Below are 17,150 nucleotides of genomic sequence, written 5' to 3'. Positions count from 1 at the left end.
ATTATACCAATATCCATGTGTCACAAAACATTTGTCTTATACCTCATTGTATTCAGTATTCGAATGCTGTGTAATTTCCGGTGGTCACTTACAGTAACCGCACTGCAAATATAACTTAAATCCCGATAGAAGAGACTAGTTGTTACCCAAAAGTTTTTGGCTTAAACTTTTCAAACCGCTTAATAAATTGACTTATGTGCTAGGATAGGAATGAAAAACCAACATTTCAGAAGGTCAATATAGATTTCACAATCTGAGTCGTGAAACGAATTTAAATTGTCCAGAACGGGAATCCTCGGTCCTTAATCACGTAATCCCGTAGACCCATATTCTTTCCAAGCACACTTCTATGGCCGGGTTATGGGTTTCACAAAATGAAAACCGTACAAACTTATTTAATCTATATAGGCCATTTATGCAAGAACATTAACAAGTTTAAGTTGTACGCAAAGTTAAAGATTTCCAGCGATACTCCTATAACGATCATGAAATATCCCAATAATAATAATAATAATAAATTCACGAATAATAAACACGTTCAAAACTGTTATGATTTAACATTTTTTTCTTGTGTATTAGATTCTAAACACATTTTAAATATATTAAATATGTTCTTCGGTGTACCTAGTTATATATTTATGATTATTACTTAATCAATGACCTAAAATTACCCGAACACCTGAAATACCTCGAATAACATTGAATAACTTTAAACGTTTCGGCGGTATTGTCTCGTGTAAGAAACGTGTTTTATGTTTTAATTCTACACATTTTTTAAACGTTTTACATACAAAGTAGTCGTTTTATGTTTAACGTTTTAATTAACTGTGACTCTCTATTAAAATATAACATAATTCTATTGCAAAGCGTCCAAAGAATAAATTATCTATCACGGGGGGTTAATTCATGCGTGGTTGAATAAAAAAAAAAAAAAAAAAAATGTTGAATTTAATAATTAACAATACCGCGACCCGTGTTGTTCTTAACGGACGGAATGAATTGAACAACTGTTATTTTTTATGGCGACGGTTTATTAAAGACTTACCTCGATAGTCATGAGCAACACAGTTAAGGTTAGGGTTTAAAGCGGTTTTACGACTCCGCCGTGAAACATTATGGTGTGTATGTGCGGAGACGTCAAAAATTAACCGTCGTCACGTTGGCCAGAAACATTCCACGTGCGGGTTGCGTTCGTACGGGCGCGATACCGTTTCGTTGGTGCGCACCGGACGAATATGAACGAGTTAAGATTTATGAAATCCACCGAGTAACGGGGCATCGTCATCAGTGCCGAGCAGTCGGCGCTAATATTTACATTAATGTACTTTGCACGTCCAGGATGACTACCGGGTTGGGGGAGATCCCATTAGCAAACACTGCGTACAAGCACAATCAGTTTCAAACGAACTAGCCAGCCGTATCGCATCGTGATTTTATGTGTTTTGGGCAACAGTATTGTAGTCGTAATGCAGTGGTCATGATAATGATACGAAATTGATTTGTCGGATTTCCGTCGTGATTACCTGAATTCAGACCATGTTTGCACGCGGCTACGTATGATGACACGCGTACGCACACGTGCGTTCTATGGAAACATTATATCGATATTAATAATATTATTATTTACTTAAATAACGAGAAATCAGTTTTCGATACCATGATTATTACGTATTACACTATGATTATTATATTATCGAACACTGATTTCTCGTAGATTTTTGAACATCGTAAACAGTACATTTTGATTTTTAATGTGTTCCAAACACACAAAATACGGCGAACGTTTACAAAATAACTCACTTACTAACTTATAACGTTAACCGAGAGAAATCAAAATAAATTTTAATAATATAAAAATTATTTTTAAATCCTGTACCAGCAAATCATTTCGAAAAGCCATTATATTAGTGTGAAACAAATGTAAATGATTGCTTAATTTGGTATTTACCATGAGATATGCCATAACTCGAATTATTTATGTTGACACAAAATAATCATATTTGATCGGATGTTCAGTATACAAAAAATACGAGTATTTATTGTTGTAATATATCAATTACGATAAGCCAATGATTCTTTAAATTTAAATAAATATTAAAATGAAACGATTGCAATGAATTTAATATGATCCAATATTATTGTCTACTATGTGGACCGTTTCAAATAATTATTGTTCATATCGATATAATTTAATTTAATTTAATTTGTCATCAATTTGCGGATAATACTATTATCAATATAATACACAATACTATAATTTTGCAATGTCGATAAAGTTATCTATCGATAAATGTTAATTGTATTCAAATAGAATAATATGAAAAATATGTCAAACTTAACTTGGACATTTCACTAATGATTACGATGCATAAGAAAATTACTATTTCCGTGTTACGGGTAATTTATGTGAATTATAAATTATCGATGGTAGTAAAATCGTTCTTCCAATTACTGGAATATTGACATTTTTAAGGAAATTCGTTTACTTTCACGAATCGAAATATTATTATAAAAATTAGAAACGTAAGCTTATAGGTTTGATACCGATACGCTTATATTATAAACAATGATAAACATTTTTTCCTCGGTGAGCCACTTTGGTAAACAATTACCTTCGAGTGGGTTACCCAAAATAAAAGTACAAATAATGTCAACATTAATCAAGTAATATAATTTAGTTACACATAGTAGGTATACAATATACATGTAAGTACGTATTGGACTTCCATATATTTTATTGACCGTTAAAAAGAATACAGATTAAGGTACACGCGGTAGGTACACATTCATTTTCAAAATATCGTACATGGGTCATATCGATATTAAATTGTAAAATGTCTATTCGAAAAAAGTCCGAAAATAAAATTATTTATTTAATAAAGTATAGTATTTTATAATAATTTTACTTTTTTGTTTTATTTTAGAAATTTGTAATGGGTCACAAGGAATACCTTTGGGGGTCGGACACCTATTTATAACGACGACATACATTTTCGCTGTACATAATCATAATGCACATGCAAACGTAAACCATCAATATTCCGATATAATTTATAAGCTCCCAATTAAAGATTAATGATGTGAAATATTTCAATAGACTATATTCGGTTTGATAGCGACTAATAGCCTTAAGAACACAATTCATGCAGGTAAAAATTGCTCCAACAATTTTTGTGACTGCAAGAATTTTCCAAGTGAATGCATTTCTCTTACAGTGTTGTGATTTATGAGAATTAAACTTTCACGGATAGTACTAAAGCTGAGTAAAATGTTTTCGAGAAAATGAGGAAATATATTGCCACACAGATGTTTAAGATAACTCGAATTTCTAGGTTCCAAGAACGTATTTGAATTATTTTCGTTTGTACTGATAGTGTTGTGTTGTGGTTGCAAAATACCTTTATGTTTTATTTCAAATGAATGCCGCAGCTAGGATTTCGACTGTATTAAATTTAATTAAATTTGGTGAATCACATTTTGTGCAGTAGAAGATTGCTCATTATCAAATAATAGTTTTCGTACACATCAATACAGATTAATATTTATTTGTTAATTTAAGATACACTTTACTTTGACATAATTAAAGTATTTACGAATATCAAGCTGTTCATTCTCCATAGAACAAAGATGTATACGACAATATGTCGAAATGTCATTGTTTTAATCCGTTATTAATACATTTAAACTACTGGTTCTGTAGAAGTCTGAATATAGAAAAATATATAATGTCACTAAAAATTGACATTATCATTCAAGAAAATTAATTTTTTTAATATTTTTCTACGATATTCTTATAAATAAATATCCAGCATAGCATTTTACATTTATATGGATACATTTTTTTTTTTTACTTGTTAAACCCCCCTGGCCAACTTAATTCAACATAACATAATTAATAATTTTCCTGTTTAAATAACTGTTACAGAAGAAAATTAATATTTTAGTAAAGTTTAGAACGTTTCTACAGAACTTCTAAACGCACTCCTATTATGCAATATGTCGTAATTGAACTTTTTGTTAATGTTTTTTTTTTTTCAAAAGTTGAGCAAAAGTTTCTCAACGACAATTTCCCGTTCGATTCATTTTTCTGTAATCTTCATGGATCATATCTCGCTTACCTATAGGTATGGACATTATTTAAATGAAGTATGAAAAAACTTTTTTTAGCCAATCGGGAATAGTCGAAGAAAATGCATTCGAAGAATTGACCGAATCATTAAATTATAATTGCGAGTTATGCGGGAAAATATTGTAAATTGTAAGTTTCTCGTTAATACGTATAGCTGAATGAACGACGTAGAAGACGTAAGAGAAACAGAAACAGAAATGTCCTTGGTATATAAAAAATATATTAATAGCTGCTCATATCGATTGAAAATGAACGAGGTTCATTCGGTGTTGTAACAAACTACACTACTAGTTTTTGTAATTATTTCGTTGGACCAGTGTTCAGATGGAAAACGAACCAAGTACAGCACGTAGTCGGTTATTAATGTTATTTAGCAAATTGGTATTTTTAGAATGAATCAACTTGTAGGTATGAACGTTATCTCGACAATCCCTAAACTTAATTGTGTTGTTGGACGAGAGATATAATAATACGATTATTCGAACTCGTTATAAACAATATATTTGTAGACGCTGACTGCAATGCACATACCTGGATCGCAGAGTTGAACAACGAGCAACTCATAATAACACAATATTTTACGTGTGAACGATAACACAATAATATAATGCCGTGACGCGGACACACCGAACTAATGTAAACATTTATTACTCGTAGAGCACATTGTTGTGCGACTGGATTGAAATCAAATTAAGAATTGTAATATATTATTATTATTTCAAATACCATGATTGAGTTCGCGTCTACGGTTCATTTAGAATAATGTACGGATGTGTTCGTGCGTGCGTATGCGTGTGTTTGTGTGTAAGTGTGAATGTAAATTTAACAGTAAAACTCAATGTGATGCACGACGCCAACAGTACACCAGTACACCCACCCGCACTGACGACGCAATATCGGTTGAACATTATAACGTGGTTCACGCCCAAATAGATATTCGTACATTATGATACGACAAAATAATAGGTTCTCCTTTGGATTATTGACTAGTGTAGTCCTAGAGTGATTTAATAATCATCCTAAAATCCCATTTTTATGTTTGGATTGTGCACTTTTTCAAATTTACATTTGTGAAAAATGTATGTGTTCCGAAAGACTATAATATTTTCCGATGCATAGATTTATTTATTTTTTTACATTTTGTGAGGAGTGTTCTGTGGTAATATCATCTATTGTTATTTAAATGCAATTTTCATTTTTTTTTTTTTTTTAAGAAAAAATTTATTTTCAATTTATTTATTTAGAATTTTTAAGTACTATAGACAATATTTGTACCAGTATTAAAATTTAAAATTTGTGTAAAAAGTTTTACATAAAAAATGTACCGAATAATTATTTATGAATCAAAAAAAAAAAAAAAAAAACAAAACGTTTCCCATTTGAAAAATAAAATTTGTTATAAGATTATTATTCTTAAGATATACCGAAAGTCTATGTAATGGAAAATATTATGGTCTTAAAGTACACGACTTACATTCTCCATACATCAGAGTTCAGAAAATGCATAATTCAAATATAAAAGGGTGAAAATGCTGCCAAAAAAGCACCCTGTATATATTATGGTAAGTTTGATAGGGGTTTCGTATTCCGTAAGCCGATCTATAAATATAATGGCCGTGTTGCACGAGACGATAGCAGGCAACGCATTATTATTTCGCCTACGGCACGCGCGCCGTCGATATTAAATATTTAATACGACATGGGTACCGCGGTGTTAAGATATTTACTTCGATTTAAAATGCGTTTCAATTTTGAGTCTATTTTATTAGATATCAAAATAAATTTAATCCAAACTGATGACTTTACCGAATAACGTGCGATCGCGTATAAATAAAGATATTATGAGATCTAAACGTTCAAACAAAGACGCGAAGTTTATATTTGTTTTTCACGAAGCATAGGAGGTGCTATATGAAAACTATATTATAACTGGACTTAATATAAAGTTAAACAATAATACTATCTCGGTATTTCATTCGGTGTGGTAATTGTTAAATCTCATTAGAAAATCGGAATTACAAGATAAAAAAAAGATAAGAAAAAATTATAAAATCTCTAAATTTACCTAAAAATTATATAGATTTAATCTATATTGTATACAGGTATTTAAATGTAATTTTAACTACTGGCCATAAGATATTTATTTCATAGGAGAATATACGCACTGAAAACTAGATGATGATGATCCTCAGTTTGTTGCCGTTATTACGTTACACGTTCTCAGCTTTTATTTTTTCATATTTAACCAATATTTTGTATACTACACTTCTAATTTTATCAATGATTACAACAACAACAAGAGTAACAAAACTATTTAGTGGAATTCACATTGTAAATAGTTGATACCAGTTAAGAATAATTCCGATTCATTTTTAGTCAACAACTTATCACATTTACTCGTTTCTGTGAACGTTAGCCAATAAGGTAAATTTATAGCATTAAAAAACCAAAAAATTGCTGAATTCATACTCGTTTTCCGACGAAAATTATTTACAAAAATATTTCATTTACTTTTCTTTTTTTTTTTTTTTTTAAACATTTTATTTAGATAGTGTAAAACAACAATATTGTATTATATCAACATTTTATTTTTCTACCGATCTATCAAAATTATCCACGACCCGTAATAGGTTTAAGGTCTTCTCACATGCTAAAGTTTTATTGCTAGAACTCTAGGGACAGAGCTGCCAATGCTAACCAGAGACGTATTAACACGCAACAGAGTTATTACCAGGGTGAAATTGTATACTCTAGTGAACTTTTAAGTTAGGGTATTTTATCCACCATATAAATACCTTGAAATCTTATCTAGTTTATCTGGCTGCCATAGTTGTAAATCTGGCTGTCAGGTAATCATTTTTATTACTCCAAAACATAGTTTCATACGATAGTTTGACAATACATAATTAATGTACCTATAATCTAACATCACAACAATTTTTAATTGTAAATTAATTTTCAAAAAATCATTCTTTTAATCTTTAAAAAAAAAAAATTTGGCCCACTCTGTTCGTTCATTTTTTTTTCGTACTTCCTATTTTTATTCTTCATCTAATAATAAATAAACCACAGTTGCAGTTACCGTTCTAATATAAACAGAAATGGTATTTATTAATTTACGGACCATTTTCAACTGATTATTAATATAGAAAATTGTATAATCAATCAGTAATCATTATCACTTATTGTTTAGTACAACTCTAAATAGGAAAATGTAAGCATATTACAGTGTTTAGGATGGATTAGATTACCATAATTTTCTGGCAACGCAGTTGTCGGACGGAAAAGTAACAGATATTTGTTTAAGTGTATAGAAAATCAGCTCTACCACCAGAGCTCCAACAAAAAAAAAAAAAAATCCTAGTGTGTGCGAAGGCCTTTGGAAACAATGAAACCTATACCGTAAATAAACAACTCATCTCTATTTAATCTATACGATGATCGATAAAGACTTTATATTGAATAACTTTTGGGTGTGAAATTTAATGGTTGTCGTTCTCGCGGTAACTTTGATTCGAGCTCACCGAATGAAGTGTGCAGTGTGTATACGTGTATGGTGACAACGAAATGTGTTTGGATAAAACATTGATCAATAATGGATTTAAAGTTTAGGGATTTGTGTCATTAAAAAGTTTACGTAAACGATCCAAACGTTCCAATCTTATGTAGTTCTCTTGTGGCGAATAGGAATCGGGAAAGTAATTTTGTAAACTCGTCCGAAGTCGCACGCACACGCATACACGCAGCGCAGGCGCGCACGGACGGGACAAATGACGCGTGCAAGTCGAATGTCACGCTAGCCGTGGAATTCATCGCCGCAGCAGGTTTTATTCGATTTATTTCGCGTTTGTATACATATATATATATATATTTTTTTTCATTTCTTATTCTTAGTACTTAATCGTGTGAACGCAACGGATTTAAATTGGTTTATATTATACACTGGTGTAGACCTTTCCGGGTGATTGATGGGCGTGTGATGGAGTGGATTGCCGCGCGCGTTGACAACGTATTTACGTAACGCAAGCGCGAAGGCTTCGGATGGTTTTCTTCTCTCAGACCGCGCGCAGACGAAATACAATCTACCGGCTCAATGCATACGAAACGCACGTGTAACACACGTACCGTCAGTTTGTTAAATCTGACGATCGGGGCGGAGCAGTAGGGCCTACGAGAGTTTTGCCGATATCGGTGTGGCTCTAGATACGTTTATCGTCAAGGGAAACGAAATGTTGCATTTTCCTATGGTGTTATTTATTGTCTTCCACCGAACGCACGCACGCACGCGCCTACACAAAGATTTTCTTCTAGACCCCCCCACCCCCGTGCACTGGTTTACAGTTTTACTTATTGCACGCTCGCATCCCGTCAAGATACGATTAATATTCCCAAACACATCCGTAAAACCGTTGCGTGTATACCTACCGCACCGGGGTGTATATTTTTTCTCGCGGAATAACGCTATACCGTTTGTTTGAAAAAAAAACAACACGGAATGACAAAGGACTTTTAGTAGATACGCTCCGTGATGCGTTTTATAATACGAACGAGGAAAAAAAAAATATGTATTTAAAAAAAAAAAAAAACTAACTGATGTAACAACGCGCGATTTTTATTATAGATAATACAATTTTAAGTTTTTAACTACGTTTTTACGATCCAATATGTGATGAAAACTGACATCCAGTAAAAAAAAATAAAACGTATATTATGCACATTCTCGGTGCAGTATATCGTGATAATTATAAATTTAAAACCATTAAAGTTGAGAGAAATAATGTCGATAAACTCATGTCAAACACGGCAATAAACGTTTATTTTATTGATCGTTCTAACCATATTAATAAGTAACAAAATGCAATCTGCAATGTAACATAATTAGCACATCAAATTATCGATCATTTGACAGCAATTGTATTCAAAATATTCAATAATTAAATACAATTTTTTTCCCAAATTGCTAACGAAACAAAATTTGTACATCAACAAAGTTGAGGTTTTATAAAATTTGATTCACGTATGGTGTTTAATGTTAGGATTTGTTATTATTATTATTATTTTTTTTTTCTTAAGTACCAAAATTGGCATAGTTTGAAATAAACACAACTTTTTACGTATAAGATCGAAATATTTTGAACAATGTTTCAATATAAAAATGTATTGAGAATCGTAAAAAATATGTACGCATAGAATTTCAATAACTATATGCATATAGGTAAATGTAATATTGAATTTATCTCAGTTATGAAATCACAATATTTTTCGTTAAAAAAAAAAAAAAACTTAATTTACATTTTATTTTATTACATTTTTATTACATTTTACTGTGTTAAAAAATATTATTCTAAAACACGTGTCGAGCACGTGAATTTTTAAAACTTTTAATGATATTATCATAATATCACAGGGTAGTGAACGGACTACAAGGAAATCGATAAAGTATGACGGACAAAAGATTACTATCAACCATCAGGACTGTTAGACTAATTAACTCGATAAATAGTGTTATTCAGAAATAATTCTCAGAAATCTCAGGCAACATGAACTCAATAAAATATTTGAAAACGAAAAAAGTTCTTTTAGAACAAAATATGAGTATCAGAGACTTTATGTATAGGATTTTAGAGTACGGAATTCAAGATAACGATGCTGTACAGAAAAAAATCAATGCTTCGAAATCGTTTCAGTAGTGGGAGGGAACGTTAAACGATTAATGAGGACGCTGGAAAAAAGAACAATTGGATTTTAAGATTATTATTATTCTAATCGATTGGAGGACGAGCAGAAACCACTTGTTTATTTATCGGTCTCGAATAACTTGGTAACCAAAACTTTTTTTTATCATTTCATCATTACAGATTTTATTTAATACTTATAGGACTTTTTTTCTACAGTTATAAATATATAGATAAATAAAAAAAAAAAATAAGGAAAGTAATTGTTTCGCTTAGTAATTTATTTAGTGTCTTCTAAAAGTATAATTAAACCGATATTTAATGCTTTGAATAAACGTGGATTTGTATAATTTTTTTTCCTCGGCTGCCATTATCGCGTCGAGCGAAAAAGTTAATTTTAATCCTCGTTAGACGAATACGATGAACTATCGACGGCGGGACGACCGAATCGTTAAACCATCTCGCGGATCCTTTTGCCCCGTGGCCCTAATGAGTCGCAACGTCGTGCGAATATCGTATTTTTAGCGAACATCACGGTTAACAGGTATTAATAATATCTACCATAACAACGCATCATGCCCGTGCACTTTACTCACGTTTCGCACGTACATAGTATTCATAGTGTATACGTTTCGTGATAAACACGACCGGCAGCGTTGCACAGTCTATAACCGTACATATATCGCGTACTAGAGTTTTTTTTTTCATATTTTGTTTATATACATTTTTTTTTTTTTTTTTTTGGACTATAATGCGTCGTTTTTTCGTGTAAAATATATATGTTTACCGTGTGTTAGACATAAAATCATCGAGTTTTATAGTTTCGCTTTCGGTCCATCCGATTATTAAACGATATTACCCTATTATTATTATTACGTTTGTGTCACCCGCGTGTGCCCGCGAATAATTTACATTAAAACGTACTGGAGTTAAGTGAACAAACGTGCGTATTATTATTGTACGTCGCATACGGAACATGTCTGGATAACTCCTCGATCCAGTACGGAGGGCGTAAAATATGACAAACAAAATGCAACGAAACACACACGTAACGGAGGTTTCTTTATTCTTATTTATTGTTATTATTAATGAAAAACATTTGTTATTCTCAGTTGTATCCGGAATTTTTGTAACTGAAACACAATATGCGACTTTTGTCCCATCCAACTTTTACCTTTAGGTTTATTTTTGTTCTTATTATTTACAGCTGGTTTACTGCGAGTGGAACGCATATGCGTATGATATAGTCAATCGTTACAATTATTAATGACCATCGAACTTTTCACTGCATAAAAATTGAACCGATAACCAATGGTCAATGGAGTGTTTTTGAAATGTTCATTTGGATACGACGTTTAGACGAACCGAGTGACCGAGTAAAGAGTAGGTTTATATATTGAATAACGATTAGTTTTTTAGATTGTGGAGTTAACAATTGAAAAATATTGTAATCATTGTTTATTTTATTTTGATAATAAACATGGATTAAAATATTTCTGTTTGTTGTGTGTAGCGTTGTAGGACATGACTTTTCGAATTTAGAGTATTTTTCTTTATACGAATATAAAAAAGATTTTAACCTGATATTGGAGAGAGTCTATTTTATTTGCATTCTAGTTTGTATTGAATACTTTATTGTATATTTTGTGAATGTGTGTAAAAGTTCATTCGAGAGAAATGAGATATAATATATTGCTGGCAGCCGTCGATCAACAAAATATTAAACCTGTACTCAATGACAACTTATTGATAGAAAAATTATGATTTTGTCCTTTTTTTATATAGTTTTTTATATATAATTACATATAAAATGTCAAGATTTTTTATGTGGGTTTAATAAATAAAATTAATATATATTTTACTATCCTCCACAAACAATTATAAACTAATTTTAATTTTATTGAAATATGTAATAAATGATAGATAGTTAAACTATCAATTTATCATTAGTTTTCAATTTGAATGAAGTTTTATTGCGATGTCTGTGGATATTTAAAATTTACTTTTTTTTGTCATAAATATGTAAAAAAAAAAATTTCATCGTATATTATTTTCAATATGATAATTTAAAATCTAATGTTCTTAAAATATGCAAATTAATAAAAAATATTTAATGTCATATCTATAAAAAATATAAAATATTAGTCATTGAACTGATGTAACACTAAATAATATATTTATTAAATTAAGAATTTATGTCAAATGTAGTCTTCTGTGATTTTTTGAATTGATTTTTAATATTACAAACCGTTAGGATTTTACCATATATTTTGTAACATAGGTTAGAATATTTTATTGAATGTATTTTTTTAATGTTTATTCGCACATTTTATAGCAGACAAAAGGTATTATGTTTGTATTAAAAATCTAAGTTCAATGGTTTTTAATCTAAAATTAAAAAGTATGAATGCTAAAATAATTGATCGTTGATAATTAATATTGGATTTATGTTTTTTCTTATGTAGTAGGAACTGATTTTCCAATAATAATTAAAAATAGTTGTTTCCTGTTAAAAATGTATGATTATAAATTAATATCAAAAATTATAATACATTAACGTTTATTATGGCCTCGAAAGTAAGTGATAAAAAATGTGAACTTAAATATTAATACTATAACACTATAAACGATTATCATGTATTAACATTTCAATGCACATTTGATTTTATAAAATATATCGTTTTATAATCTAAAAATGTTTTGACGGAGCGGTGTATAGGCAAAATAGCTACATGTAAGAAAAAAATATTTAGGAAAGCATACCGTCGAATTATACCATTAAAGTATAATCATAAAAATTTTAATTTGGAGTACTATTTTAACATGATTGTATTATTGTAATTCTATGACGGGGAAAGCTAGAATTTTATAAACATTCAGAACACATTATTTTTTACTGAGTATTTTATTAAGTGGTTAAAATATTTGCTGATTTTAAAAATTTATAATTTTTATTATGATGTTTACACTTTTTTGTGCGAATATAAATGATGTGAAAAACGTTTAAGATATAAATTTATATATTTTATCCTTAAATAAAACGTGTTTGAACTTATAGAATAAATAAGGGTTGATTTAATTAAGGTTTTTTTTTTATTTTGCATAAAAAAATAATGCATTGAAGTTTTAGGAAAAAAAGGTCAATTTAATTAATTTATTTTTTCTTTTTTTTTTCTTTTTTACTATGAAAATGATTAGTAAAAATTTAAAGTTGTAGAGATTTGTTTTAAAATATTCAAAATTGTTTTCGTGTTCAAAGAATAAAAATTTCAATGTTTTAAATTTAATTAAATTGTAATATATTAAAAATAATGCCACAATTTATAATAACCAGATAAGTGACTGTAATGTAATTAACAGTTTAAACTACAAAAATGTTAAATCATGTAGGTCAATAGTAAAATGTCATCTCGAAAATCTAATTTTCCTTCAAAATTAAATTTTCATAAATATTATATTAAATAGATTTAATCTATTACATTTAATATTAATAGGTAGTTCGTAGATCTAAGTCATAAATAATTTAAGATGTTAATGATTTCACCAGATTATGTTCATACTGTAATTTGTTACCGGTGTTGCACAATGATAACTAATAATTTATCTAGATAAAGATAAAAGATTTTTTAATTTATAAATTAATCTATACATTTTTTTTTTTTTTTTTTATATAAATTTATACTTAAAAAAAAAAACTAAATCAAAATTAATTTAACTTTGATCTAACACTCGTAGGTATCTTCACTATAAATAATGAACAAAAAACATTTATACTATGTACATTTATATACGGGAAATAAGAAATAAATAAATAATAAGTATTTGGTTAAAAAAAATACATTATTTGTAGATAAATTATAATTTTACAGAGCCATTCGTTATAATTTATATAATACTTATTATGGAGTAATATTTATGCGACACATATTTAAAAGTTAATTCGACCATTTCCTACATTATTTAATTCTCTTGTTTAGGAATAAAATATTTTAAGAGTCACTAGGAAGTATTAATTTAATGTTATTTATTAAATATATAAACAACTCTTAAAAATAATACTTATAAGCAGGATTTAAATAATGCAACTAAGCATATGTTGCAGCAACTTAACTTTAAAAATAAAAGTAATTAATTATAAAGTTAATAAATTAATAACATTAATTAAATTTTCATAAATTTAAAATTTTTGTTAGTTTTTAACTTTCAAATTAAATTTTTCGAATTTTTTAAATAAATAGACACGTATTTATTTATCTAGATCAGTCGTTCTCAAATTTTTTTTTCGTGGTACCTTTTTTTGGACCCAATTTAGCCACGGTGCCCTGGTAATGAATAACATTAAAAATAGAAACAAAAAAAGATCTATTGATAACCGATTTTATTAATTTTAATAAAATTTAACTTAGTTATAAATTAATGCATTTTTAAACTTAAAAATTAGATAAATAAAAATGATTGTTATTATGATTATATTTATTACATAAAAATATAAGGTTAAAATGAGAATAACTGACTATACAATAGACAATAGAGCTCTGCACGGTCCGGTCTAGACCGGTCTGGACCGGACCAGACCGGATCGTGGTCCGGTCTTTTTCTGTCTTTGCATATTGTAATTTTATGTGGTTCGGTCCGGTTCGGTCCCTTGATCTAAAAAAAAAAAAATGGTCCGGTTTGGTCCGTCTTCAATTCAAATTTGGTCTCGTTCGTTCCGGTCCCGTGATCTTTACTTTATATAATTTTATATATTTATATGACGTAGTAAAATAAAAAATAATTTCATAATATTATACTATTTTAATTTAGATTATAACGTTTTGGGATACAAAAATAGCTCATCGCGTTTTTTATAATAATTATTATAGTCTTGTTGTTGACATAATATTCACCCATTATACAGATCTACAAATATAATGCTGGGGACACGAGATAATGAAATTACCTGCATTGAGTTTTCAGTATTTTTTCCAAATGTATACAAATTAGAAAAAAAAAACCAAGCAATTATCACTATCGGTTAATAATCTATAGACATTTATATATACCAATTCTGTGGAAATGATAACGACGAAATAATATGAGATAACTATGTTTATATTTCTAGAAATTCGAATCCCACATCATTTATAAAACCCCGGAATTTCAATTTTATTTTATCGGTCTGCTCCGGTCCTGGTCTTTGTTAAAATGTATCAGTCCTGTCCGGTCTAAAAAAAAAAAAACGGACCGTGCAGCGCTCTAATAGAAAATATTACATTATTTTCTATTAAGTTTTTACGAAAACAATAAGGAAAAACAATTTTATACATTTTAAACTATTTGTTATGAACCGTAGACGGTGGTTCCCTTATAAAGTGGTCGTGGTGCCCCTAGGGCACCACGGTGCACAGTTTGGGAACCGTTGATCTAGATGAATAACATCAGATTACTCAACAATTTATCTTAGATAATGCTCAACACGCTCGAAATATGATTAAATCTACTTATATCTATATATTTTCTAGAAATATTGTTTTTCATTTTTGTACAAAAATAATTTAGATAATTGATTGATTGCACTCAAAGATGGTTTTGTTTCCGACAGGAATATCTAACCTCTCATTTGAATGGACATAGAGAACGACAATTAGTAGCGCGATAGTTTTGAATTTAAACAATCGTACAACAAAACAGTATCCCGGCGTGAAAGTCAAATCAAGAATATTATTCATATTTACTTATCAAGCGTGTATTTTATCGTAACGGTACAATGGTTTAGCATTATTTTCGAAGTAACCGAGGGACACGTAATGTATTACGAATCAAGTAGGAATAGGGCTTCATATTTTATTTCGACCTTCTTCCAATAAGTTTATAATTCTCTATTCGAGCGAACGATGCCGGGTACAAAAATTCTCCATGGAATTCAGAACGGTAGGTAGGTACACGTGTAGGTGAAACAATTCGATCGCGTTTCTCCGTTACACGTACGGTCACGAAACGTAACAACAAGTCTCAGACGCTGAAAAATTTATAAAAACGGAATCGCACGGCACTGAATTCGGCATTTGTTCAAAATTCGAATCGTCTGGTACGGAAACGTGAGGAAACTCACGCTGCCAGTCGTCGGGGCGCGTATCAAAACGGTCGGGTTACCTACTACCTACGCGTGCCCACTGCGCCAATTGGTGCTCGAGAGGATTTCATAGCAGATTTGGTCTGCGGCGGACTGAATTCTCTAAAAAATCCTACCGTGTGTGGTATCCGACGTATTCAGTCTGTTGCAAATGAAAATTCGGAGGATTTAGTCCTACGGATCAATTTTCTCTCTTCTCCGCTAACTAGAAACACCCGGTTCGACAACCTTAATAAGAAACCATTATTTATTATTGCCAAACAACATCATTTGGTTCATATTGGCTCAATTCGTGTAATAATGGTATATGATCAAACAAGTCCCATCTGTGGAGTAAGTTTTTGAACCACTTATGCCTCATTTTCCTATTCCTTATCTAATGGTAATCGACCATCAATCGACATTGCCTATTAACTATTTTTTTTTTTGTTCAAGGCAAATTGTTATGTTTATCAGTTACTATTTTATTTTTTATTATATCAATTGTACAATTAATTGTAAGTATAAAATATATGAACACAAATTGAGAACGTAACAATAAAAAACCGTTAAACCAGAAATAATCCGTCGTATAAATCCACAGATCTTTCAGAACGGCTTAAACGTCTTGGTTCTCAGCCCAAAAGTCATCGATTTTCAAACGCTAACTAACGGTTCGCCGGTGAATTTGATCTATGAAAAGTAGCGGATATTTATTTTCACATCAGTGAATTCAACCGAGGACCTAGCCCGATGGACCAAATCCGTCATGAAATCTTCTCATGCACGGGACCCTGTTCGCATTGTTTCGGACTCGGCGTGAGACGGGTAGCAAGCGATAAGAACGAAATCGTGTGTACACTTACCGATGACCGTCAGGTTGAGCCTGGAATTGCGCGTCGGCGAGTTCTTGAAGTCTACCCGACACCTGTAGATGCCGGCGTCGTTCTCAGACACGTTATCGATGGTCAGCATAGCCGGTTCGGAGAGCATGCGGAAGTGCGACCGGCCCTCCAACATGTGATCTTTCCAATGGGACTTGTTCGGGTCCGTAAACTTGTCTCGGATGTCCACGCTGCAAAAAGCAAAACGAACGAGGTTAGTCAACCGTGTGAGCGTAAACTTCGGTTCCGGCTGACGTGACGTATTGCGTGGCCGACGGCCGTTCGCTCGAAACGCATGCGTGACCACAGGTGTACCCGATGTTATGGGCTACCAAATATTATTTAAAATGCATATTATTATATAACGT

The 17,150-nt window shown here is 30.6% G+C and overlaps 1 protein-coding gene across 1 annotated transcript in view; it reads right to left on the bottom strand.

Annotated features, from left to right (window-relative positions):
- LOC112688641 (nephrin-like) overlaps window positions 1-17,150 on the bottom strand; it is a 576,118-nt gene that overhangs the window by 106,765 nt on the left and 452,203 nt on the right. Inside the window, exon 3 of the mRNA XM_025561937.1 lies at window positions 16,765-16,973. Coding sequence (XP_025417722.1) covers window positions 16,765-16,973 — 209 coding nt within the window. The remainder of the gene's footprint in view (window positions 1-16,764; window positions 16,974-17,150) is intronic.

The sequence above is a fragment of the Sipha flava genome, unplaced genomic scaffold, assembly GCF_003268045.1.
Source record: "Sipha flava isolate LNK unplaced genomic scaffold, YSA_version1 3_pilon_pilon, whole genome shotgun sequence".
In the NCBI taxonomy this organism is placed as follows: domain Eukaryota; kingdom Metazoa; phylum Arthropoda; class Insecta; order Hemiptera; family Aphididae; genus Sipha; species Sipha flava.
Note: the sequence above shows the minus strand (reverse complement) of the source record. Positions and strands in the feature narration are given on the sequence as shown.